The following is a 27671-nucleotide window of genomic DNA, read 5'->3' as shown; positions in this document are numbered from 1 at the left end:
CTTACCGCCACGGGGAGAGAAGCCGGACTAGGGATGCGAGGAGCCGATCGCCGCGTGTCGTTCGACACGTGGTCAGACAGCCCCTCAGCGCCTACGTCCTAGATACCCCGGTGCCGACTAAGCTGAAGTTGCCACCCATAGCATACAATGGAGAAGGCGACCCAACCGACCACGCCGAGGCCTTCGAGTCTTACATGTCGGTATGGGAGCAACCCGATGAGGTTTGGTGCCGAGTCTTCCCAACGACACTGCATGGGATGGCACAAAGTTGGTACAAGGGGCTACCCGATGGGTCGGTATACTGTTACGTCGACTTAAGGGACATGTTTTTAGCCCAATATTCTTGCAACAAGAGGAGGGCCGTCGAGACATCGGACCTCCTAACTATCAGGCAGGAGGGAGGCGAGTCTCTCCGAAGTTATGTGAAGAGGTTCGACGCCAAGGTTCAGCAGATTCGTGAGCTGAACAGTGAGCTGGCGGCCTTCGCACTGATGAAAGGCCTCCCAAGAGGGGACTTAAAGAATGAGCTCATCAAATGCGGAGGCCCGGAGTCCGGGAAGATGGCCGATCAAGCCATAAAAGTGGAGGACTATCACAAAACCTGGGTAGGCCCCAGCGAGACCGGGCACTCAAAGAGTAAAAGCCGCCGGGAGGACAACCCGGATGAAAGACGCCGTGACGATAATAGGTCACGGTCTGACAGGTCCGCCAGGAAGCAGAACTCGGCGGGCGCCGGGGGGAGTTCGGGAACGTACTACCAGAAGCGGTACAATGACCACACCCCCCTGGTTGTATCTGCTGCCGAGGTCTTCGCCCTGAGCAAAAACGAGGGTCAGAAGTGGGAAAGGCCTCCCAAGCCGAGGAGTGACGGTGACACGAGCCTGTACTGTGAGTACCATGGCCACACCGGCCACTTAACTGACAACTGTCGGCATCTGAAGAATGCCATCGAAGATCTGATCCGGAAGGGGAGCCTCGGCAAATATGTCGCCAAAGGACAAAAGGCTGATGCCGGCGGCTCGAGTAAGAAATCCGTCTTTGAACGGATAGGAGTAATCCATGTTGTCATCAGGGGCAACGAGAACGGTGGGTCCGCTCATGGGCACAAACGGCACCTGAACGAGCTGTATCAGGCCATCAACTTTGTGCCCAAAACAGCGGTCCCCGCTTCCAACATCCCCGACATGACTATTGGAAAGAAGGACTACGAGGGAGTCATCGCCCCTCACAGCGACCCACTTGTAGTCCACCTGGACATATCCAACCACCTGGTCAAGAGGTGCCTGGTTGACACAGGCGCCTACACGAACATCATGTTCAGGGAGTGCTTTCTCAACCTCGGTCTGAAGGTTGAAGACTTGAGCCCCCGCACCAATCCGCTGTACAGTTTTTCCGGGGCCGGCCTGGTACTCCTGGGGTCGATCAGGCTGCCAGTGATGTTCGGCGAGGGGGATGCGGCTAAGAATGTCCTAGCTGAGTTCGTGGTCATTGACGGCTCGTCCGCCTACAACGTTCTCATAGGCCGAGTCACTCTGAGCGAGGCCGATGCAGTAATGTCCATCCGGGCCCTGACACTAATGTATGTCTCGGACCGGGGGGAAGCGCACAAGCTCGTCTCAAAGGACGAGAAGGACGAGGTGGTCAACGTCCGGATATCCGCGGAGGGTGCAACATGCAATCCCTCAAAGTGGCAAAGAAGTCCGAGAAAGGGAAAAGCCCATCCTTACTACAGGAGGGCGACCACATGGATTCAATCGTCGCATGGTCGAGGGGGCCGAGATCGAAGAGGTGGAAATTGACCCGGGCGCACCGTAACTATCGGTGTTAACCGGAGCCAAAATTCGGGCCGCTCTCCTGGACTCGTGAAGAAAAACAAAGACGTCTTCGCCTACTCGGCGGCCGAGATGTCAGGCGTAAGCCGGGAGGTAATTGTTCACAAGCTGAACGTGATCTCCACCGCTCGCCCTGTCAAGCAAAGGATGAGGAACTCCTCAGCCGAGAAGGATGAGGCCATCAAAGCCGAGGTAGATAAATTACTAGCGGCGGGCTTTATCATGCCTTGTACTTATCCTGAGTGGTTAGCTAATGTTGTAATGGTGAGGAAGTCGTCGGGGGCGTGGAGGATGTGTGTAGATTTTACCAATCTTAATAAAGCATGCCCCAAAGATTGCTATCCCTTGCCTCGAATAGATAGTTTAATTGACGCCACGGCAGCTACACTATCGAGCCTCTTTGGACGCCTTCTCAGGATATCATCGGTATTCATGGCCGAGGAAGACATGCCTAAATGCGCATTCATCACCGCCAACGGCACATACATGTATAAAATGATGCCGTTTGGTTTGAAGAACGCCGGCGCAACTTACACAAGACTGGTGGACAAAGTGTTCCAAAATAAAAAAGGGCGAAACATTGAGGCTTACGTCGACGATGCTATTGTAAAAAGCAAGTCCGACAAATGAGCACTTAGCCGATTTACACGAGACATTTTGTTCACTAAGGAAATACAAGATGAAGCTCAACCCAATGAAATGCAACTTTGGTGTCCGGGCGGGTAAGTTCCTCGGCGTACTTGTCGCGCGCCGGGGGAATTGACGCCAATCCGAGAAAGTCCAAGCAATCCTGGACTGCCGGAGCCGAGGAATCGAAAAGAGGTTATGATCGACCGGGAGGATGGCGGCTCTAGCCCGTTTCATCTCTCGGTCAGCCGACAAGAGCACCCCATTCTTCAAAGTGTTGAAGGGGAATAAAGACTTCACTAGGGGGGAGGAGCGAGCACGGCTTTCAAGCAACCGAAAGCTCATCTTCGACTCTCCCAACCCCGTCCGGCCGATCTTTCGGGGAGACGCTATATCTATACATAGCGATTACCTCGGCCACGGTCGTCGTCGTAATCGTCAAAGAAGAGGACAAGCAAAGAAGACCCAATCTACTTTGTCACCCATACATTGTTGCCCGCCGAGAGAAATTACCCGCTGATTGAAAAAGCAGCCTTTGCTGTCGTCGTCGCCGCAAGGAAATTGAAACCCTACTTCGACGCACATCCCGTGACGGTCTTAACCGACCAGCCATTGGAGAAAGCATTGGAAAAATTTGAGCAATCCGGCAAGAGCTCATCAAATGGGCAAGAGCTATCCGGCTTCGGCATTCAATACAAGCCGAGGCCCTCGATAAAGGGGCAAGCACTTGCAGATTTCCTGGCCGAGTGCACATATCAAGAAGAGCAAAACCCCGGGGTATGGGAAGTGTACACCGACGAGTCCTCCACGGCGAACAGCTCAGGAGCCGGCATCCTTATCATCAGCCCAAACGGGGACGAGTTTGAGTATGCCTTGAAATTTACCTTCTCGGCCTCAAACAACGAATCTGAATACGAGGCGGTGACAACCGGAGTCGAGCTAGCTAGAGCCGCCGGGGCAGAGCACATCATTTTAAAGACAGATTCACTTTTAGTGGCTAATCAAATCAGAGGAGAGTACGAGACTCGAGACGACGGGATGGTAAGATACCTGGAAAGGGTAAAAGCTGACACTTCTAAGTTGAAATCTTTTCAGATACAATGCATTCCCAGGTCTGAGAACAACCGAGCCGACGCTCTCTCAAAGCTTGCCAGTTCGACCATCAAGAATGTCAGCCGAACCGTGCTGGTGGACATCAGGAATGCCAAGAGCATTACTGAGGCCGTCGGCATGGTGGGTAACATAGAGACCGAGACGACGTGGATGACTCCGATAATGAAATACAAATTGACAAATGAGTTACCAGAGGACCGCAGTCTCTCGCAGAAAATAAAAAGGATCGCAGCAAGGTACTTGGTATTTGAAGGGGAATTGTACAGGAGGTCCGTGATAAGGCCACTCCTGAAATGTGTCGGCCCAGCCGACGCGGAGCTAATACTAACATAAATTCACGAAGGCATCTGCGGCCATCACATGGGGGCAAGAACACTAGCCCACAAAGCTCTCCGAGCCGGCTACTTCTGGCCCACCATGCTTGCGGATTCCAGAGCCAAAACCAAAAAGTGCAACAACTGTCAAGTGCATGCTCCGGTGATACATGCACCCTCCCGAGACCTGCAGCCGGTGCTTAGTCCCCTTCCTTTTGCACAGTGGGGGATGGATCTACTAGGGCCATTTCCAACGGCATCCGGAGGAAGAAAGTACTTGATCGTCGCCGTTGACTACTTCACCAAATGGGTTGAAGCTGTCGCGGTACCTGCCAAGACCACGGCGGCCGTAAGAAAGGTAATCTGGGAAAATGTCATAACTCGTTTCGGGTTACCCCAAGTCATGGTATTCGACCACAGCCGAGAGTTTTGGAGTGACACAATAATGAACTGGTTGGAAGAACTTGGCATCAAATTTGCGTACTCCTCCGTCTCCCCGCCACCCACGAGCAACGGACAAGCGGAGGCGGAGCGACCAATAAAACAATCCTCAACGGTTTGAAGAAGACAGTTGAAGACCTAAAGGGAAGATGGGCCGATGAACTACCCGACGTCCTGTGGTCCCTCCGGACCACGGAGAAAGAAGCAACGGGGTACAGTCCATTCCACTTAGTCTACGGATCCGGCGATCCCGCAATTGAGGCAACGGTGCCAACATTCGAACGGCCACCTTTAACCCGGTTGAAAATGAGGAAGGTCTAAGAGCCTCCCTAGACCTGGTCGAGGAAAGCCGAGATACAAAGACGCCTCAACTTGGCAAAGTATACCAAAACCGAATGAGAAGAGCATACAACCGAAGAGTCCACAAAAGGGACCTAAAAGTAGGAGATCTAGTCCTAAGAAAGTCAGCCGCCACCAACAAAGGGAACATTCATGGTAAACTGACGGCTAACTGGGAAGGTCCCTACAAAGTCGTTGAAGAAATGAGGCCGGGTACATACCGGCCGTGACATGGAGGGTGTGCCTTTGATGAGCCATTGGAACACTGACAACCTCAGGAAATACTTTGTATAGCGGCGGAGGTGCCTAAGACAACTGTGGGCACCCCGACGCATGTTTATGTCTAATGAAGAATCGTCCAAGTTTTCCATCAATCATTTTCCCCCCATAGTCACTACCAAGAAGTAGACGCCACGGCAGTCACTACCAGGAAATAGACGCCACGGCAGTCACTACCAGCGCAGTTGCCAGATACAGACGTTATAGCGCCGTAACCCCTAGTCGCCTCGGCCCACCGAAGGCCTGGCAGGGGACACAACAGTCGATACGCTAACAGACGCTATCGCGCCGTAACCCCTAGTCGCCTCGGCCCACCGAAGGCCTGGCAGGGGACACAACGGTCGATACGCTAACAGACGCTATCGCGCCGTAACCTCTAGTCGCCTCGGCCCACCGAAGGCCTGGCAGGGGACACAACGGTCGATACGCTAACAGACGATTGTCGCACAGAACCTCTAGTCGCCTCGCCAAACCGAAGGCCTGGCAGAGGACACAACGGTCGATACGCCAACATGTTCACAACGGCGGTTGGGAAGCGCAATTCCGACGCCTCGGCTAGACCGAGAGTGAAAGAGGAAGCGACCAACATGCTAACATGTTCAAGAAAAAGACGTTAAACGCAGTTGAGATGCGCATTCTAGCTGCCTCGGCCAAGCCGAAGGTAAAAATGAAAAAAAGCGCTCAATTAATAACGCAAGAAGACAAGAGAAGACCTCGGCCAAGCCAGAGGCAAAATGAGCAAACTCTTATTACAAATGAGAAGAATACAGACGACGGCCGTCCCCATAGGGATGAGCCAAAACGCAACCTACCAAAGTTTTACAAAAACAAGGAAAAGAAAAGCAAAAGGTTACAAACATGACATTTGAAGCGCCAAAAGATGGCAGGGAGGAAAGGCTCAATAGTTGGCCCCCGAACAGCTAAAGCTATCCGAGATGCCGGGTGAGTCTGGTGACGACCGCCCGTCTCCCTACGCTTGTTGCTGCCCCCCATCGGCAGCAGCAGCATCATCTTCGGTGGCCGGCCCAGAGGAAAGCTCGTCATTTTCACGTGCCTTTAGCCTCTCAGCCTCCTCTTTGGCCTCCTTCATCTTTGCATCGTAGGCCACCTTGGCCTCAGCTATCTGAGCCGCCTTCGCCGCCTCCGCCTTTTCCGCAGCCGCTTTTTCCGCAAAGATCGGCCATCTCATCCGAAGTCGCTCAAATTGTTGCCACGGGAAGGAGCCTTCAGAATGAGCTTCTTGATTGCCTCCCCGGTCGCTTCCTCGGCCTGGTCCCGGTGGGCGCACATGGTAGGGATGATCTCGATCGAAGCATCTCAATATCTTTCTCCTTTTGGGCAAGGATATCCCTTGTGCCCCTATGTGCCTCCGATCGAGCCAAGTACATTTCCTTCCATTCTTCCCTCTTGGCAACTACGACGTCGAATCGCCCTTATACTGTCCCGCTCCTCCAAAGAACTTGGCGGCGGTGGCATCGCGACCTCAACTTTGGCCCTCTCGGCCAATAGTCGCTTCTCGGCTTCCTCCACACGCTTTCGTGCAAAGCAAGAGGTCAAGCTTAGCCTTCCCGCTTCCCCTTTGCAGCGGAAAGGTCAAGCTTAAGCCATTCGATCAATGGCCCAGCTTGGGCCATAGCCTTCTCTTGCTCCATAATGTGGGAGCCGGCTAGCTGAGTCCATTTCGCCAGCCTCTTGTATATTCTCGTCCCCTCCGCCACAAGCTCGGCGGGGAAACCTTCGGACTAAGGAGTCAACGGTGACATTTCTATCACCCGCCTTCTCAGTCTGCTTCTCTAATTGCCGCTCGGTGAGAACGGCGGTGCCGACGGCGGATCTACAAAAAAATTCACACAGTAGCATCCATGTCAACATTCATTGACACATCGAGAGTCGTCATCGGGAATGCATAATGAACCAGCTAAGTCGAACCACGGGTTAGGTCTCATACCCGATCTGGACCTTCTTAGATAAAGGACCAGGGTGAATCATTCTTTCCCCGCAACGGTGGAAGCCGGCGGTGGTTCTTTTCTCTTCTTTGGAGGAGGAGGGCCCTTCGCAACAGTCACCACCTCCGCGGTAATATCGACGACCTCCACATGCTCCTTCTGGACCGTTGGGGTTGAAGAGGGAGTTGGGGTTGACGCCGTCGCCGACCCGGACGCCGCCTTTGGTTTTCTCTTGGCACGCCTCCGAGAACCCGTGCTTGAGCCACCGCCGGATCCGGTGCCTTCAATCGCTTGTCCATGAGTTCGTTGGGAGCCAGTCTACGATCACGCGCGTCAGCCTGAGGATGCTATTGAACGACCTCCCCGTCCTTATCAAGCCCTAACCTCTTCAAGGTCCTCTCAGACAGATCCTGGCCAAACCGGTCTGCAAGAAACCAGACAAGAGTTACATGAAAGAAGTAAAACAAAGCTCTAAAAACAGGAGCATAACAGGCAAAAATGGGCCTCACACCGACCCTACTCACCCTGGTTGAGGGCCGGTATGAGGCCGACGCGCAAAGCAAAGCGGCTCATCCGAAGAATAATCGAGTCGGGGCATCCATCCCTTCTCAAAGCATCAAACAGTGCATCGCCGCTTCTCATCGCATTAAGATAGACCTTGAAGCGTCCATCTTAAGCTTACTCCGGTTACCCATTTGTCACGCTCCGCCTCGCTCTCGCACCGCAAATTAACTTGGGTCTTTGGAAGGACCGGCGTGGATAGTCATCCGGCGCTTCGACATACACCCACCGCCCCTTCCGGTCCTTGCGGGAAGAAAGCTTATCAACGGAGATGTAGCCCGGCTCCATCTGCACGCTGTACCACCCCACTTTACCGGGGTCGATGGCGAAGATGATGAAGCCGGCGGAATAAGTTAATCGTAGGGACCTCCCCTTAAAGAGACAGAGCCACACGAAGCCAACTATCGTCCTAATGGCCAACGGATGCAGTTGAGCCACGGCGGCGTTCATAGCTTTGATGATGGCCGTGACGTATTCATTCAAAGGAAACCGGAGCCCATACTCCGGTGCACGATATATACGCCGATATGACCGGGGAGGGCAACAGACCGCCCTGACCCTCCTCGGGGATAACAATTTTGTACCCCTCACCGAAGGAGAAATGACCCTCGAAAAGAGTTCCACCGGAACAACTGGCGAATTTATTGGTCCAGGCACGATCAAGACCAGTCATGCAGGCCTCGCCGTGATCCATGACGTACTGCCTCCCCTCATTAGGATGAGCCCTTTCAGCGTCATCACCGTCATCATCAACATCATCATCATCCTCCCAATCCTCCAAAGCTTTTGGATCGACTTCGGGAGAAGGAGACATAGGGCCCCCAGACCTTATCGGGACGGCGTCTAGTATCTCCTCCTCATCAAGACGCGACTGGGAACCCCCCGGCGCACGGTTACTAGTTCCGGCATCAGCAGAAGACATGGTAGCAACAATTAGCAAAATAAGAGATTGAGAGAAATTTGTTTGTTTACCTTGAAAAAGCACTAGCCGAAGTAACGACTCTGAAGATTAGAAGAGAAAGAAGCCCTTGAAAGTTTAGAGAGAAGAAAAATTTTAGAGAAAATGAAATTGGTGGCCAATTTCAGGGACTAACTGCCCTATTTAGAGGGGAAAGCCCATGAAGAAGGACCAATCAGGGCACAGCCCATGAAACGTCAGCCAATCAGCGAACAGACACGTGTCAGACATGCAACCACGGAATGTCAATCGTTGCAACAGTTGAACGTCAATCAATGCAACAGTGACCAAGCGTCTTCAACACGCCCCTTCATATTTCTCTGCCTACTCATCTTCCTCAACAAACTCCTAAGTATCTGTTCTCCACCGGCCACATGATCAACCAAGCTAGGTAGCACCGGCCGGGGGCAATCAAAAACAACCGACACTCTCAACCCAGGTCTCGGCCAGCGTCACTTTCTTTTCCACATCGGATGCCCCTTACACATCCATGTGGAGGGGGGATATGGTACGGCCTAAACAGAACCAAGCCGAGGTAGAAGAAGCCGGGGCAGAAAATTTTTACTTACGCAGAATATACGCTCAACATACATCGGAGCCCATACCACGGCATAGACTACGCTGGGGGCAAATTGATGGGGCATATTCTGCACCCGCTGACCAAGTCAACATATTGAGCAAGGTCAAAGATATCCACAACAAGTCAACGACTTAGACAGCCTAACCGACGCAGCCTGTCGGCCTGTCTCTTGTGCCTCGGCTAGGGTAACTAGCCAGCCGGGGCACACATCCGCGAACTCATATCCAAGACCCCTCGGCGGCGAGTCGACAGGGCCCGCCGGCCTGCCATGGGTCCCTCGGCCGAGGGTAGATCAGTCTTTCCACCTGCTAGCCACTTGGCCACTACGTGACAAAAGGTGAAAGTCTATAAATACTCCTCAACTCTCATTGAGGAAAGGATCCACAATTTAACCTAAACACCTCATAATCTGGTAATATCTTCCTTATCTCTCTACAATATATACTTCGCCAAGTAACAACAACTTATCTCTCTAAGTTTACTGACTTGAGCGTCGGAGTGAGTTCGCTCGGCCTAAAGCCGAGCCCTCAGTTTGTTCATTGTTTCAGGAGACCGAAAGGAGGATTCAACCAAGAGACGTCATTCTACAAGCACGGGTGGTAACAAATAACTGCTCTGGAATTACACCCGGAACAAATTTCATGGGAAGAAAAAAAAAAAATTAGTCAAAATATTCAACCAATATCTCCATAAACAAAGACAAATTGCAGATCATTAAGCCTAGTAATGTCAAATCAAAGTTGGGAAAAAATTTACATTCTAATGGCGTATGGAGGAAATTATCATTACATCGTCAATTCTTTTATGAAATCCTTATCCTTATTAATTCATGATTTTAGAGGACTCAATCAAATACTCCGTATTGGTATTAACAAAAACTCATGTTGCAGAAGGATGCATTCTCTTGTAATTATCAATTAGGAAGCCGATGCAATTATCAAATGAGTATTATCATGATAAATGAGTTCTAGCCTTCCAGGACCCCGAGAGTATAGAAGTACTAGATTCAAAAAATAAAAATAAAAATTGTTTTGTATATTATAGTCATTTGAATTAGTAAATAAAATTACGCAATTGCTAAATTCCGCACGCTATTTTACTAAATCCTACACAAATTACCGACATATTCCCGTTTTGCCCCTTTCATTTCACCCCAAACTAAAGAAAATTAAACCTAATTTCCTCACCCTTCTCTTTCTCTCTCCTCTCCCAACCGACTAACCTCCTCTGCCGCCTCAAACGCCGTCGCTGGCCACCGACCGGCGATGATAATTAAGTCGATTAACTCTCCGCTCGCCCACCTATCGCTCTTCAACACCCACACCTCATTCGTCGAAACCACAAATACACCGTCTTCTCTAAACTCTTAACGGCGATGTCGTGTGCAGAAGAAGTCAACTCTACCGCCTTCGGTAATGCGACTGACGATGTCGTTCCATTAAAAACGTCGATTTTGAGCGGTGGTCTGTGATTTTGATTTGAATTTGAAGTGTAATGTTATTTTGGTTTAATATTCTGATTTTGATTTAATTATATTGAAATGAATTTGTGTTAAGTTAATTATCTCGTGTGCTATTTCATGATTTTGAAACAAATTGAGGGGTTTTGTGTATAACTGGAGTCGTTTGAGACGGCGGCGGAAAGGGAGTTGATTGGGAGAGAGGAGAGGGAAAGAGGTGAGCTTTTTTTTTGTCGTGTATGTCAAATGGAAGGGGCAAAACTGGAATGAGCGGTAATTTTGTGTAGGATTAAGTAAAATAGTGTGCGGGATTTAGCAAGTCCCTAAAATTATTAATAGCAAATGAAAATACCTAAATCGGCTGAATAATAAAGAATAAAGATATGATACAAACCTCCTCTATCAAATCTGTATATATAATATATGAATCTGTTTTTCTTTTTCATTACCCAATCAGAATATATGAATCTGTTTTTCTTTTTCATTACCCAATCAGTTAGAGTAACTTCGTGCTGATAACGTGTTGTGAAATAAAGATAGTAGAGAATTATAGAGAGAAGTTAGAGAGAAAAGGGAGACAGAATTGTATTCTTATTGCATTAAGAGGGGGTATATATACACATACAATGAGGGTAGGGTTTTCATAAGATAATATACTCTAAAATATTCTAAGATATGGACACCCATATATAATAATATTTCATAACAGTTAGGATAATTTTAGTAAATTTGTTTCGAAATCTACTATTGTTAGGATTTCTTAAAAAGTTGGACTCTTTAATATCGCTCGAAAAGTTCCTGCTTTATATATATGTATTGATTACTAATTGAGTTAAATAAATAACAATTTAATCTATCTATATATATATATATATATATATATATATATATATATATATATTAATCTTCTAACTTCACCGCTGACATGACATCATATAATTTCACCAAATATGACATGTCTTTTTATGGGTAAATAAGAGCATCTTAAACCAGAAAAATGATATACTACAAAATTCTTTCCTAATTTAAGACATTGATTGTGTATATTAATTACGTTGTATGATATCAAACTTTTAATAAGTTTAGATTTTATTTAGGGAAAAAACGTTATTTTAACAAAAAATAAAAAACATTCTATTCCTAAATAAGATCTCTTTGAAACCACTATATAAAAAAGTAGATGTAAAATAAAATACCTTTTTTTTTTTCTGGGAATAAATCTAAATAAGATCATCTTTAATCTAAGAGGTCGATTCTTTCGGGTTGGTTTTTGACCCTAAATTAACGGGTCATTTCGAGTTTGGATTAACGGGTCATTTTGGGTGGGATTTCGACCTTAAATTACCGGGTTATTTCAGGTTTGGGTTAAACGGGTCTCGTGTTGAGATTTTATGGGTCTTGACATTGGAAAAAGTAGATAAGGCGGATCAGGTTTATAGGCCAGGTCAGAATTTAACACCTCTAGGTGTTGATCCTAATAAATTAGCAAATTGTTTTGTTGTAATTTAGTCTTGGGTAGCGTTTCAAGATTTAAGGGTTTATGACCATGAAAAACGGTTTAGGTTCAGACATATTTGCAATTCTGGTCAATTTGATAGATCTACATAATACTATGTAGACCAATAACGTTTAATTTGTTAATGAGGAAGATCAAACTTTAAATTCTATTTTTTCAAATTATTGTACAAACTACAAAGTGCAACATTAATAGTAACAATGTTATTCGCGTTATTTAATACTTCCTCCATTTTTTTATCTTCTCATTTGCTTTATTATGGTCTCTAAAACAGATCTTTGACATATCTTCCGACTTCTATTTGTTTTTTTTTGTCGAAAAAATTATTAAACAAAAGATATTTTGATAATAAGTAAATATTTTATTTTCAACATATTTACGATTAAAGTTAAGAAATTTTGGCATTCAAAAAGCAAATAAGAAGATAAAAAAAATGGAGAAAATATAAACAAATTTTAAAACAGACCATGAATTTTACGGTTTAAAACTAGTTGTTATGATTTCTAATACCATCATCTAAAAAAAGGTACATTTATACGATAACTTCACTAATCTCAGAAAAAACAAATTGTAGATAGAAAAGAAAGTTTAAGAAAAGAAAAAGGAAGGCAAAATAATCGTGTTAGCTTTGCTGTCAACTAGAGTCATCAACTCATCGTCATCATCATCTTCAGCAACACTCCACAGTCCACATCTGGACTTCACCCTTCAACTTCCCCGATCTCTCGCCATTAACGCCCTTTCAAAGCTCTCTCATTCTCTATCCTCCACTGACACCTTCCATCCGATCTCTCCTTATCGCCATTGTCGATCTGTGAAGCCCAATTTCGCCACCAATCAGCTGCTGTGGTTACGTTTCTTTCATTTTTTTTTTTTTTTTTTTTTTTTTTTTTGTTTCAAATTTTAATTTTAATTTATGTTGGTTTTCTTTCTGGGTTTTTGTTTAAGTTAAATGGGTAGTTTTCTCATTTTCAATTAGAGCAAACTTGACGAAAATTAGAATTAGGGTCCTAACATAATTTGGGGGCTTTTATGTGAAATTTGAAATGAATGTGAGCAATTGCGTTGGTGTTGACTTTACTTTCGTATCTGATTTTGTGAAGATGTTGAATTGAATGAAATGTGGTTATAAAATGGATTATGGTGTAATTGGATCTGAAAAGTTTCATTCTTTTGCTGGAAAAAGCATTTGCGCTATCCCTTAGGAGTATGCTATTCTACTATGAGAATTTTGCTGAATTCTATTTCTATGATTGAATATTGAAATATTCCCCGCGATAAGTTATTTCTTTATTTTTTACGTTCATTTATGGTGAAGAAACTTTCTGAAGTAGTTTTTTGTATGCTATTCCAGGTAGAATGTGTAATTCTGTGACTTCTTGGTTGACATAAAGCTCAACCAAATTCGATTTTTGTATAGCTAAGAGGCAAATAATGTCTGCACTGAGTAATAAACTTTCACAGAAGACAGCCGGAGGTCTCAAGCTGTGGGTTTTGATTGGTTTATGTGTTGGTGTGTTTATAGCTCTCATTCTTTGTATCTTATCTGTATGGGTTACATTCCGGAGAAAATCTAAACGACACTTAGACACTTTTGCTCTTTCTCAAATTCCGAATGTAACCAAGGATATAAGGGTTGATAGAGTCGGGGTATCACATCCTAGTGATCATCAGGATGATGTATCATATAATGTCCATGATAAATCAAGTGATATACATGCAAGAAAAATGTTTTCTCATTTGGGTAGGCAAAAGTCAAGTGATGTTGACACGACCAGCCAATGCAGCTCTACACATCACCATGATAAAGCTTTTAGTTCACACTCTGGGGAAGATGGAAGTTTTGGCACCATTCCAAAGCACGGTTCATCATCTTATGGCCTTGCATCAGCCTCTCCTTTGGTTGGTTTGCCTGAGATATCACACCTTGGTTGGGGACACTGGTTTACTCTTCGGGATCTTGAAATGGCAACTGCCCGTTTTTCTCCAAATAATATCATAGGGGAGGGTGGATATGGTGTAGTATACAAAGGACTACTAGTAAATGGAACTGAGGTGGCCGTGAAGAGACTTGTCAATAATTTGTAAGTACAGTTCACATTTGTGCTTACAATGGATCACGTATTTTGTGGCCAATACCTTTGAACTTAAATTGAGGCTGATTGATTTTCTACAGAGGTCAAGCTGAGAAAGAATTTAGGGTGGAGGTGGACGCTATTGGTCATGTCCGACATAAAAACTTGGTGCGGCTTCTTGGCTATTGCATTGAGGGAGTTCACCGGTGAGGCACCATCTTTCTTTGTTTACAATATACTTACATGAGTTGTATGTGCTTTCTTGATGGTTGAGTGCCTCACAATTTGGATGCTTTACAAACCTGTACATAATGTGCCACTATCTAGGTATTTTGCTACTTCTAATCTGTTTCTGATATCAACTTATTAGGATGCTTGTTTATGAATACGTGAATAATGGAAACTTGGAACAATGGTTGCATGGAGCTATGCGTCACCACGGGACCCTTATGTGGGAGGCCCGTATGAAAGTTGTTCTTGGTACAGCTAAGGCGTAAGTTCATTATCATATTTAAGATTTCCTTTCAAGTGATAATGGATGTTAGATACTCCCTCCTTTCCAATCATTTGTATACATATTCCATTTTGAGTATATCCACTCAGTTATAAACATTTCCTTATTTGTAAATTTATTGTAGAAGTTACTATTTTACCCTCATTTCTCACCTTTTCCTCTATCCCTATCAACACAGGAGCCACCACATTTAACTCCCACCGCCAAGCCACCACAATCATCTCCCACCACCGACTTGCCCGCTTACTACCCACACTCAAACTCGCCCACCAACCAACACTCGAGTTGCCCTTTACAATCCACCACAACCCAACTTGTCCACCAACCACCACTCGACAGATGTGGAACCATCACTAACCATGACCAATATGCTACCACCCACCCACCGTGACACATCCAGCCTCTATCTCTTCTACCTCTCAGCAGTCAGCCCTCAATCTAATCTTGATGGCCGGGTCTTGACTATTGACGTAGTGGTTTAGGTAGAGTCAGTGATGGTGGTTATCCACAGTGGACTGATGATAGTGGGTTGGGTGCAGTCCGGAATGAGATGTGGTGGTGGCACATTGATTAATTGGTCACCTTTTATTTAGTCAGTAGTTGTTGAAAACCATTTCTTTGTGTTGCAGGCTTGCCTATTTGCATGAATCTATAGAGCCAAAGGTTGTTCACCGAGATATAAAATCGAGTAATATATTGATTGATACTGATTTCAATGCAAAGCTCTCTGATTTTGGATTAGCAAAGCTCTTGGATTCTGGTGAAAGCCACCTAAACACCAGAGTCATGGGAACTTTCGGGTTCGTGTCATTGTCATGTTGATAGTTATCGTGTTCAATGTAAGTGTGCTATTAATCAGACAACTTTTCTTGCTGTCGCCATTTGTAAACTATAGGTATGTGGCACCAGAATATGCCAACAGTGGCTTGCTGAATGAAAAGAGTGACATTTATAGTTTTGGTGTCTTGCTCCTGGAAGCCATAACTGCGAGAGACCCTGTAGACTATGCCCGGCCTGCTAATGAGGTATTTGAACCATGCTTCTGAGAAATTGAGCGTTTTGGACATCACTATCCAAGTGTCATCCTCTTTTGTACAATCCCCATCCCTACATGTGTTGTCCTTATTTGACTTCAGTTGTCGAGTATTTTGACTACTTTAATTCATATGTTCTCACTATATACAATAATTACAACAAATAAATGATAAAATGCTATTAGTTGTTTCCATTAATTAGTAATTACGACAAAATTATTGTCCTAATTACGACAATAATTACATCTTCAATTCATGTCTTCTCACCCATTACTATATAGTTTGTATCCCTACACATATTTGGAGCATTTAATGGTCAATGTTGACTTGATATCAATTGACAATCAAAGTCAAATGGAGTAAGTGAAAACGGAAAGAGGTAGTTATGTCATATTGTATTGTGCACGCAGCATCCTGCATGGGTCCATCTTTTGTTCTGCTCAAGAGAAAGTAAATGTAGATATCAAACACAATCGATCATACAAAAGTTCTACCAAATTACTGTCATTTTTCTCTTGACAGGTCAATCTTGTAGAGTGGCTGAAAGTCATGGTAGGAACTAGAAGGGCCGAGGAAGTCATAGATCCAAATCTCGATGTCAAACCTTCAACTCGAGCTTTGAAACGAGTGCTTCTCGTAGCACTTCGATGTATTGATCCTGACCCTGAAAAAAGACCTAAAATGAGTCAAGTTGTAAGAATGCTGGAAGCTGATGAATATCCAAATCGTGAGGTATCCTTCTTTGACCTAAAGTATCTGTAATGCATCTCTATGTTTTTGCTTCTGACTTCTTAATTTGTATTTTTTTTTATATTAAATTTCTCTAAAAAGTGTTCTGCCATTTGTCTTATTTTTTGAGCTCTAGTATTAGATACATCTTTTATTTATCCCAAAGCAGCATCGAGAATAAAGAGTGCATGGTCAGAAAGATAAATCTTTGATCTAAGATTTGTGTGTAACTGTTGACTAGCGTTCTCTTGAAAGCCATATCCGTCCTTGCTTCTAATGTGATCAGGGTTTGGTTATTTCGGTTTTTAGATTCTTTTGTTTGCAGGATTTGTTTCCGTGACAGACCTAAACAAATACTCCCTTCATTCCATTTATAATTGTCCATGTTTGACTTTGGTGGACGTTGACCAATATTTTGTTCATAAAAATACAATAGTAACCACTTTGGAAAGATGATAACTCAAACATAACAAACTATGTATATTTGGTGGATCAATGGTCCAAGCGAAGGTCGGTTGATCATGAAAGGTTAATGGGGAAGATAAATTTGAGATGGAAGTAGTGACTTTTAAATTCGGGGATGTAGCAAATTACCCCCATAACTTATGTACTATGTGCAATTCAACCCCCTAAGTTTCACTTGTAGCAAATTACCCCCATAAGTTTTCAAAAATGTGCAATTAAAACCAAATCAATTTTTCTACCATTTTTTTTAACTAAAATCTATTATTTTCTATTATAAAAATCATTTTAAATATCTCTATATATATATATATAAAAGAGAGTTTTTTCGAGCGATTTGAGAGCGTCCACATCATCAAAAATCAATTTAGGAAAGTATAATTTTTGATGTAAAAAATAAAGTGGAAAATCTTTTAATTATTATAATATGTATATTTCCTAAATTATATTCAAGTGATATTTCCAATTTTTATATCAAACTTTTACATTTCATTTGGCAAAAAAATATCGTTAAAAAAATTATGAAAATAATATAATTAGCTTTGTGTTAAAAAATGCTATCATTAGAGTATAAATTTCATATTATTTGCACATATTAAAGATGGTGTACTTCTTAATACGTAAAATTGTGTACTTTTTAGTATGTTTTGTCCCACATTGAAAAATAATTAGGTGTGGTGAATATACTACATATAAATAGTATAATTGTCCCACATCGAAAGATTAGTATAAGGTCATGTGATCCTATGATTATAAATAGGATGCATATTTGGAACTTATGTATCCACCCAAAATTTTTTGAGTCTCATAAATATTGTTTTAAAGAGCTCTTAAGATTTTCTATCATTATCTACGATATGATATAAAAAATAAAGTGGAAATCGTTGGGAACTACCCGGGAAAGAGTTAAGAACATGAACAAGAAAATAAAAAAACTAAAGATTTTACTAATGGTTGTCTTCTGAATGCAGTAATAGAGCGTTAATGAGTCGTTACATGTACGATGTAGAGATCCATATCTAATGATCGAGACTAAGTGATTTTACCTTCAAAGAAAAATAATATGTATACAATAGTGGTTTTTTTAAGAAGAGACATGTATTTCTTGGTATGTTATATCTTTCACATTGAAAAATAATGTACGCATTATGAACATACTACGTCTAAATAATTAAATTATGTATCTCACATTGAAATAATAGTATACGGTAGGGTGATTCTATAAATATAAATAGGAGGCATCCTTGAAACTTATGTATTAATCCAAAATTTTTTGATATAAAAGATTTAGACTTTTTAGTATGTTATATGTCCCACATTGAAAAATAATGTAGGTGTTGTGAATATATTATGTGTAAATAATAGAAATGTCCCCTATATATACATTTTCTATATTATATTAAAGTAATGTTTATAATTTTGATATAAAAACTTTATATTTCATTTGAAAAAAAAGTCTCGTATGAAAATTATATAATTAGATTGTGACAAAAAAATGCTATCATTAGAGTGTATATTGTATTGTATTTTCTCATTATTAAATGGGGTTGATGTCAAAGTAGGTGCCAAAAAAAAAATGGTGTACTTAGTATGTTATTTGTCCTACATTGAAAAGTAACGTAAGTGTGGTGAATATACTATGTATAAATATTAGAATTGTCTCACATCGGAATATTACCATAAGGCATGGTGATCTTATGATTATAAATAGAAGTCATAACCCAAAATCTTTTGATTCCCTTAAGTATTGTCAGAGATAACTCTTAAAGAGTTTGTATTCTTTGTCACGTGCAATAATGGTTTCTAATCTAAGTTAATGTTTGGAAAATCTTTTAGTTATTATAATATATACTATGTATTTCTTATTTTATATTCAAGTAATGTTTTTAATTTTTATATAAAAACTTTTAAATTTCATTTGACAAAATCATGTAGGTAAAAAAATTATGAAAATAATATTATTCGATTCATGGTAAGAAATGCTATCATTAGAGTATATATAGATTTCATATAATTTGCACATATTAAAGATGGTGTATTTCATAGTATGTTATATCTCCCACATTGAAAAATAATATAGGTGTGATAAATATACTACATATAAAAAATAGAATTTTCCCACATCAAAATAGAGCATAAGGTTGGTGATTCTATGAGCATCCTTGGAACTTAGGCATCAACCCAAAATCTTTTGAATCGCTTAAGTATTGTCTTGGAGAGCTCTTAAAAGTTTATATCATTATATTTTCTACCTATAGATTTTATATGTCCCATATTGAAAAATAATGTAGGTGTGGTAATAAATATATTATGTTTAAATAATATAATTAGAATTGTGTTAAAAAATATTCTATCATTAGAGTATAGGTTCTTATCATTTGCACATATTTTAATTATGATAAAAAAAAATAGAAAACAAACGTCCATGGTAGCATGTGTAATCTATCAAAGTTCAAGGTTATCATGAGAAATTTCCAAATATTATAATGATATAGTTAATTAAATTTGCTTTTGAAAGAGAGATATCCGTACCAATAAAACAATAAAGGGGGTATTATTTTTTAATTGTTATTTTATTGTCACGCCATCAAACTTAACGTCCATTTAACAACCTTTACATTATGGGGTACCATGGGCAAAAAAATGGAACCTCAAGGCCATAGGCAGATTTTTAAAAGTAGGGGTAACATGGAAAATCTAACAAAATTAAGGGGTACCACGAGAAATTTTCGTATCTCAATTATGTTAATTTTTTTTTTGAAGAAAAATAACGTACAAATATTAATGGAGAGTACTTGATCATAATATTAAATTTAAATATAACTATTAGATATAATAAGTAGCAATTGTCTGTAGTCGGTATTCGAGATCTGGTTGGATGTCGAACTAAGTGCAGAAAAAGATGGAGTAATTCTGAGTATGTTATTTGTCCCACATTGAAAAATAATGCAGGTTTGATAAATATATATTACGTATAAATATTAGAATTGTCCCACATCAAAAAAAAATCCAATTTTTGTGAATATTACTTATAAATAGTAGAATTGTCCCACATCGAAAGATTAGTATAAGGTGGGGTGATTATATGATTATAAATAAGAGTTAACCCACGTATATATTAATCTTTTATTTTTTTTGAAAGAGAGATTTTAATAATATGTAAACAAATCATTAGACATATAATGTAAACATTAAACGCTTATAACATTTTTTTTTTGCATTATAAATAAGCTAATTACCCCGTTGCAACGCACGGGCATTCAAACTAGTATCTATTAAATTAAATACAGTATTTACATATTCAGCCAAAAATGTGAACCAAATTTAAGATCAAAAAAAATTTGGATATGTAACTTTTCATTGTAACTTCACTAAAAAGTAAAAATTCTCATATTATGAATATTTTTTCACCAAAATAAATAAATAAAAAATATTTAAACATGCTTTCTAATAATTAGGAATTTCAGGATTAATATTTGATCAATATTTTTGACTTTTAATAATAGTAAATATATTTAATTTAGACAACAACAACAACAACAACATCAGAGCCTTAATCCCAAAATGATTTGGGGTCGGCTGACATGAATCATCCTTTCGAACCGTCCATGGGTGAACGCACGCCTCAAAATGCGAATAAAAAAGGGAAGATAAAAAACAAAAGGGAGAACGAAAATGTAATGGAAAGTCAAGGTGAACTTAGGGGTTTTAAAATCGAATTCCGTCTTTCTTTTATAAAAACTTAAAATTTAAATCGAGAGAAAAGATTAAAACGATTTTTAAAAACCGAAATAGAGTTAAGGATCCGGAATGAACCAGGTAAAATCTATAAGAAAGTGGTTGTTGAAAAAGTGTGTAATAAAGGAGAGAAAAATAAATAAATTAATTTCTTTAAATTAAATAAATAAATAAAAACACTAAATCTGTCAAAAAACATCAAATACTAAAAATCCACATGTATCCTTTCCCTCCATTGTGCCCTCTCCGTCACCATACTCTCCTCAAGCCCCGGAACTCTCATATCGTGCTCTATCACTCTCAACCTTGTCTGTCTCGGTCTTCCTCTGCCTCTAGGGACCTTTTCTGTTCTCCAAGTTTCCGGCCTCCTAATCAAAAGTGCGTCCATAGGTCTCCTTCTCACATGGCCAAACCATCTTAGTCGGTTTTCCATCATCTTGTCCTCTATTGGCGCCACTTTAACCTTTTTCCTAATCACCTCATTCCTTAACCGATCTTTCCTTGTATGTCCGCACATCCACCTCAACATGCGCATCTCCGCCACACTCATCTTTTGAATGTGACAATGTTTCACGCCCAACACTCGGAGCCGTAAAGTAGGGCGAGCCTAATTGCCGTGCGATAAAATTTTCCCTTTAATCTTTGGGGCATATCTTTATCGCATAGAAACCCCTGAAGCACTTTTCCATTTCAACCATCCCGCTTTAATTTTGTGAGCCACATCTCCGTCTAACTCCCCATCTTTTTGAATAATAGATCCTAGATATCCGAAGAAATCCGAACCCTCAACAACATTCCCATCGAAAATAATACTCCCCGCCTCTGTCGATCTCAACCCCGCCACCTTAGTGAACGGACACCTCAAATACTCGGTCTTACTCTGCTCGGCTGAACCCACGAGTCTCTAAAGTCCGCCTCCACAATTCCAACTTTCTCTCCACCCCCTCTTTTGTCTCATCAATCAACACAATATCATCAACAAACATCATACACCAAGGGATGTCGTCCCGAATATCCCTTGTCAACTCATCCATAACTATAGCAAAGAGAAAAGGACTAAGTGCGGAACCTTGATGCACCCCGATGGTAATAGGAAATTCTTCCGTTCTCCCAACATTAGTGCGAACACTTGCACTAGCCCCCTCATACATGTCCTTTATGAGGTCAATATATTTTCGCGACACACCCTTTCTCGCCAAAGCCCACCAAAGTACTTCTCTTGGTACCCTATCATATGCCTTTTCCAAGTCAATAAAAACCATATGCAAATCCTTCTTCTTGTCCTGATGGTATTCCATCAATTGTCTCATGATAAAAATCGCATCCATAGTCGATCTCCCGGGCATAAATCCAAATTGGTTTTCCGAGATGTCTACATATCTCCTAAGCCTTTGCTCGATTACCCGCTCCCATAACTTCATTGTATGACTCATAAGTTTAATTCTAGATAATTGGAACACTCTTGGACATCACCTTTGTTCTTGTACAAAGGGACAAGAGTGCTTTTCCTCCAAGCCGATGGCATCTTGTTGCTCCTCCAAATCTTGTTGAAGAGCATGGTTACCCATTCAATCCCTTTCTCCCCGAAGCACCTCCAAACTTCTATGGGTATACCATCCGGTCCCTCCGCTTTCTTTGACCCCATCTTCCTTAACGCCTTTCTAACTTCACTCTTTTGTATTCTACGCACAAATTCCTAATTAACCATGCTTGGTGTTACTTCTACATCCCCAAAACCTTGTTCCTGATGTCCATTGAATAAATTATCAAAGTAAGAACTCCATCTAGCCTTTATCTCGTTATCCTGAACCAGAACCTTGTCGTCCATATCTTTCACACACCTAACTCTCCCAATATCTCTCGTCTTTCGGTCTCTTATGCGAGCCAGTTTATAGATATCCTTCTCTCCTTCTCTCGTGTCCAACCTGGCATACACTTCTTGGTTAACTTTTGCCCTCGCATCCCGTACGACCTTTTTAGCGGCTCGTCTAGCTTCCTTGTACTTTTCAAAGTTCTCATCACTCATGCATTTCCCCAAAACCTTATAGCATTCACGTTTAGTCTTTATCGCTTGTCTCACCACCTCGTTCCACCAAGATGTGTCCTTACTTGATGGTCTATTCCCTTTAGATTCCCCTAATACCTCCCTCGCCAACTCCTTTACAACATGCTCCAATTTATCCCACGTTGCATCAATATCTTTCTCCTCACAATCCGACCAAATATCGCTACTTCCAACCTTATCCAAAAACGCTTGTTGGTTTCCCCCTTGTAGCTTCCACCACTTGATCCGTGCCTCACCGATTATCTTTCTCTTCCTCAAGTCTCTCTTACCCCGAAAATCAAGAACCACTAGTCTATGTTGTGTTGCGGCACTTTCCTCGGGTATGACCTTGCAATCGGTGTACTCTTTCCTCCACACATTCCTTACCAAAAGGAAGTCAATTTGACTAGCATTACCTCCACTTCTATAGGTCACCAAATGAGAATGTCTTTTCTCGAACCAAGTGTTCATTATACCCAAGTCATATGCCAAAGCAAAATCCAATATGTCACTTCCTGCTTCATTTCTCTCCCCGAACCCAAAACCCCCATGAATGTTCTCAAAGCCAACTCGACTAGTACCCACATGCCCATTGAGGTCACCACCAATGATCAATTTCTCTCCAATAGGGACACGTTCTACAACCTCTTCCAAATCTTCCCAGAAGGCTCGTCGAAAAGAAGCATCCAAACCTACTTGGGTTGCGTAAGCACTTATAACCGTCACCACCTCATCCCCGACTACAAGCTTAATACTCATAATCCTATCACTCTTTCTCGATACCTCTACCACATCATCAATGTAATCTTTATCAATGACAATACCCACTCCATTACGACTTTTGTCTTTACCCGTGTACCAAAGCTTATAACCCCAAGGCGCTATCACCCTTGCTTTATCTCCGATCCACTTTGTCTCTTGTAGACACATTATATGCACTCTCCTCCTTTTCATAACCTCCCCTACCTCAGCTAATCTCCATGTCAAAGAGCCAACATTCCAAGTACCAAACCGTAACCTACTACCCTTCCTAAAGTCATGTCCTGATTTCTTTACCCGCTCTTGACCATGCTTCCTAGATCCAAACCTATTTGACACCACACCCATACTTCGAGGTGGCGCGCCGCTTTTGGGCGACGACCTAACAACCCTAGCATACTTTTCACTACACCCGGGTCTAGAAGATGTAGCGCACCCTTGCCTATTTGACACCACCCCCAGATGTAAAGATGGCGCGTCGCTTCCGGGCGACGACCTAGCAACCCTCACATACTTATCACTACACCCGGTCTAAGAAGTGCGGCGCGTCGCTTCCGAGGAGACGCCCAACAATGTTCAAATTCCGATTCATGTCCATAAAATGTGACTAAGTTTTTATGCTGGCTGCCACAGACCTACCGCAACCCTCCTCCTTTATCCGGGCTTGGGACCGGCAGCGAATGCCCGAAAACACTCACAGGCGGAGTTATATATTTAATTTAGAAATTTCATTAATTTCATTACTAAAAATAAGAGATGTGGTAAATTGCACATTAAGAGAAATTTATGGGGCCTATTTGCTACATTTATAAGTTAAGGGACTTAATTGCACATCGTATCAAACTTATGGGGGTGATTTGCTATATTTCCCTTTTTAAATGCCTCTAAGGCCCTGTTCTTTTGGACTGAAACGGATCTGATCTGAACTGAACTTATAGGATCTGAACTGAACTTATAGGATCTGAACTGAACTGAACTTATTGGATCTGAACTGAATTGAACTTATAGGATCTGAACTGAATTGAACTTATAGGATCTGAACTGAATTGAACTTATAGGATCTGAACTGAACTGAACTTATACAATCTGAATTGAACTTATATGATCTGAACTGAACTTACACGATCCGAATTTAAATTAACTTAAATTAATTGAACTTAAATATTATTATTGTTATTGTTATTGTTATTGTTATTTTTATTGTTATTGTTATTGTTATTGTTATTATACTCCCTCCTATTCATAATAACTCTCTCTCTATTTCCTTTTTCATCTATTCATATAACTCTCCCTCTTTCCTTATTTAGTAAAGTTTTATTCTTATTTTAATCACCTCACCCCAAAACAATATCCCACAATACTCATACTTTATCTTATTTTAATCACCTTACCCCACAACAATATTTATTTTAATCATCTTACCCACAATAATATCTTCCCTCTTTCTCCAATTACCTTACACCACCACAATACTTTACAATAAAATAACCCTCCCCTTAATTTGCGTGCCCTTTTGAAAGGGGAGAGTTATTATGAATAGGAGGGAGTATTTATTATTATTATTATTTTGTTTTTTTTTTATAAAACCACAATAATTATTATTATTATTATTATTATTATTATTATTATTATTATTATTATTATTATTATTATTATTATTATTATAAAAAAACGCAAACTTTTAGTGAGATTAAACAAAATTTTTACATGAAATTAGTGGGTAGCCAAGAGAGAACACTGATAAGAAAATATAATCTAAAACACATGGTAAAATAATAACATTTTTCCGCTTTATATACATTGGTTTGTTCATACATTATACTACGGTTACATTACGATAAAAAATAATGAGAAAAGTGATAATTTTGTTTTGAAAATAATAATGTATATATGTATCGAATAATTAATAATGTCAAATGTTTTTGCGTCGGTTTAAAAAAAAAATACTCTGTATATTACTTTTCTAAACTGAATTTATAGGATTTGAACTTATAGGATTTGAACTGAACTGAACTTATAGAATCTGAACTGAACTTATAGGATCTGTAGTGATCTTAAATTAAGTGACTTTAAGTCCAAAAGAACAGGGCCTAAAAAGATCTCGTTGTTAGCACGGCCGGCTCAAACTTTTTGGAAGCCTTATGCAAAGAGTAAGAGATTGCGTCCAAAAAGTGAGTCTGGTTAACTATATTTGTTTTGTATTGAAGTCCGATGGGCACCTATTCTTTTTTGTGAATAGTAGAAGAAGAGAATTTTTTTTAGGGTAGAAAAATGAAAAAAATTGATTTCAACTATAAGCTAGGTTAAAGTCGCATGCTTGAGCACCTAATATGATTTTAAAGTAGGTTGTCCAGCTATCATTAGGTCATCCGTAAATGTACTTTCGTCATTTTTTAGGGACCCCCCCCCCCCCGCCCCGCCCCGAATATATTTCCCTAAGGGCCCTACCCCAAAATAGTACTATGAAAATGGGGGATCAATCATGAAACAATATAAAATTTATATCAGAGCTCTGACATGTGAGACTTGAGGTGCAATCATTGACATGACCCGAAAACTCAATATGAACCCCGTACGAAGTTAGCGGGTTAAGGTTGAGACATTGTGACCCATTTAAGTAATTGGGTTGACACGGACACGACACGAAACTTAAATGAGGCGGGTTAGGTTTGAGCTCTTTTGACACGAACCTGACACGAATAACCCAATTATTTAAAAGTGTCATAATACGGAGTATATTTTAATATATTTGGGTTGAATCTATAATCCAACCAAACAATTTAAAATTTTAAAAATAAGCATTCTCATTCATCATTTCTGGGATAATAGGGCTATAAAGCTTAGCTTACTTATTAGTTTATTAGGTTAAACGGGTTAGGTGGGTTTAACCTACAATAAATGGGTTAAACAGGTCGGGTTGGGTTATACAAAAATTAAATGGGCTGAGTTAGGGTTCAGACAAATGACCCGTTTATGTAATTGGGTCAGGTTAGGGTTGAGGTAGTGATGACACGTTTAAAGTCGACACGAACACGACACGACCTGATCTGTTTGCTAGGTCTATGTGAGACCAATTCTTGAACCATATAATCAAATGAGGAATTCATAGGTATTTGAACTGGTCTGCAGATGTGAAAGTGTCTCATATAAGACTTATTGGTTCTAACTTCTAAATATTATCTTACAATTTTAGTCTCTCCAGGACCGGAGAAATAGAAAGAGTCGTTCAGCCAGCATGGAATTTGAGGTCGTGAAGGAGACTGCTAGTTCAGTCGGTGATGAGAGCGTGATAGAAGGCATCGAGAAACATGCCCCTGGAACAAGTGAATGTATAACAGTACCTCTAATATAACATTAGTCTAAACTGCCCCTTCCCGACAAGTGACGCTACCTCTGATTTTCGCGCTAAATGAAAGGGTAGGCATATTTCCAAGGTTCAAGACTTCAAATACTCTTCCACAGGGATTACTACCAAGCTTGGCCTTATGTTCTGTATAGTTCCCATGGGGTTGAAGCCTTTAAATGAATGCATGCCTCTCTACTTTAACGTGTTCTCTCAGCTCGAGGAAAATGGAAGATGGAAATTTTGGAGGAGCACCTTTGTACAAATATGATTAGTGTGAAGGGATTTCTGGTTATCTGTTGTGTTAATTATCCCCATGATTACATTTGTTAAGTTGGGATGATCAGGGTGTTAGTAGCTGGTCATTGTACACCCCTATATTTGTTTTTACCTCATTTTATTTATTTATTGGGTTTGCATTTCATACTTGACTAATAGCATACCACTTAGCATATGTGGCTGGACAGTTGCGTGAGAAATGGACGTCCATGTTATGGAAAAAAGGATTACTGATACATGGTCTGACCCTTTTTAGCAAGTGAGTTTATATGTATTTTTCCGAGTTTTTAAAGTTTATAAGTTATATTTTATTGACGTCAAAACTTAAATTAATTGAATTTATATATATATATATATACTAGTTGGGAGCACGCGGCATCCAACGTTTTTCAATTGCAGCGGTTGTGTTTGCAGACGATTATGTGACACTCCTACATACCAAGGTGCCTTACCAAGACAACCCTAGCATAAGAGACCGTCACCATTTCGGTTACCCAAGGCAATGTATATCAAATTGACTATAGCATGAGGGACCATCACCATCTCGGTTACCCGAGGTAATGTATATCAAATTGACCATAAAGAAACATACTTTAGTAAATGAGTTTAAGTGATTACATATCCAAAACCCAAAACTGTAAAGTGAAATACATCTGTTCCAAGATATCAAACCAACTGAAAGAAATATAAGTTCAAGACACAACGGAAGACTCTAGTGACACGTGATGA

At 41.1% G+C, this 27671-nt stretch overlaps 1 protein-coding gene across 2 annotated transcripts; it reads left to right on the top strand.

The window, feature by feature from the left end:
• The first annotated feature begins 12512 nt into the window (after nt 1-12512).
• LOC141642757 (putative receptor-like protein kinase At2g42960) lies at nt 12513-27228 on the top strand. 2 transcript variants are annotated; one of them, XM_074451676.1, is made up of 8 exons: nt 12513-12814; nt 13320-14049; nt 14142-14246; nt 14411-14533; nt 15184-15354; nt 15450-15579; nt 16111-16320; nt 26523-27228. In XM_074451676.1, the coding sequence occupies exons 2-8, from the start codon at nt 13400-13402 to the stop codon at nt 26670-26672; spliced, it is 1539 nt and encodes a 512-aa protein (XP_074307777.1). In that variant the 5' UTR covers nt 12513-12814; nt 13320-13399; the 3' UTR covers nt 26673-27228. The 2 variants fall into 2 exon arrangements, with proteins under 2 accessions (XP_074307777.1, XP_074307776.1); XM_074451675.1 differs by having other exon boundaries at nt 26514-27228.
• Nucleotides 27229-27671: the final 443 nt, after the last annotated feature.

This window comes from Silene latifolia, chromosome 2, assembly GCF_048544455.1.
Source record: "Silene latifolia isolate original U9 population chromosome 2, ASM4854445v1, whole genome shotgun sequence".
Lineage (NCBI taxonomy): Eukaryota > Viridiplantae > Streptophyta > Magnoliopsida > Caryophyllales > Caryophyllaceae > Silene > Silene latifolia.
The sequence above is the reverse complement of the archived record's forward strand: the minus strand, read 5'-3'. Positions and strand labels throughout refer to the sequence as shown.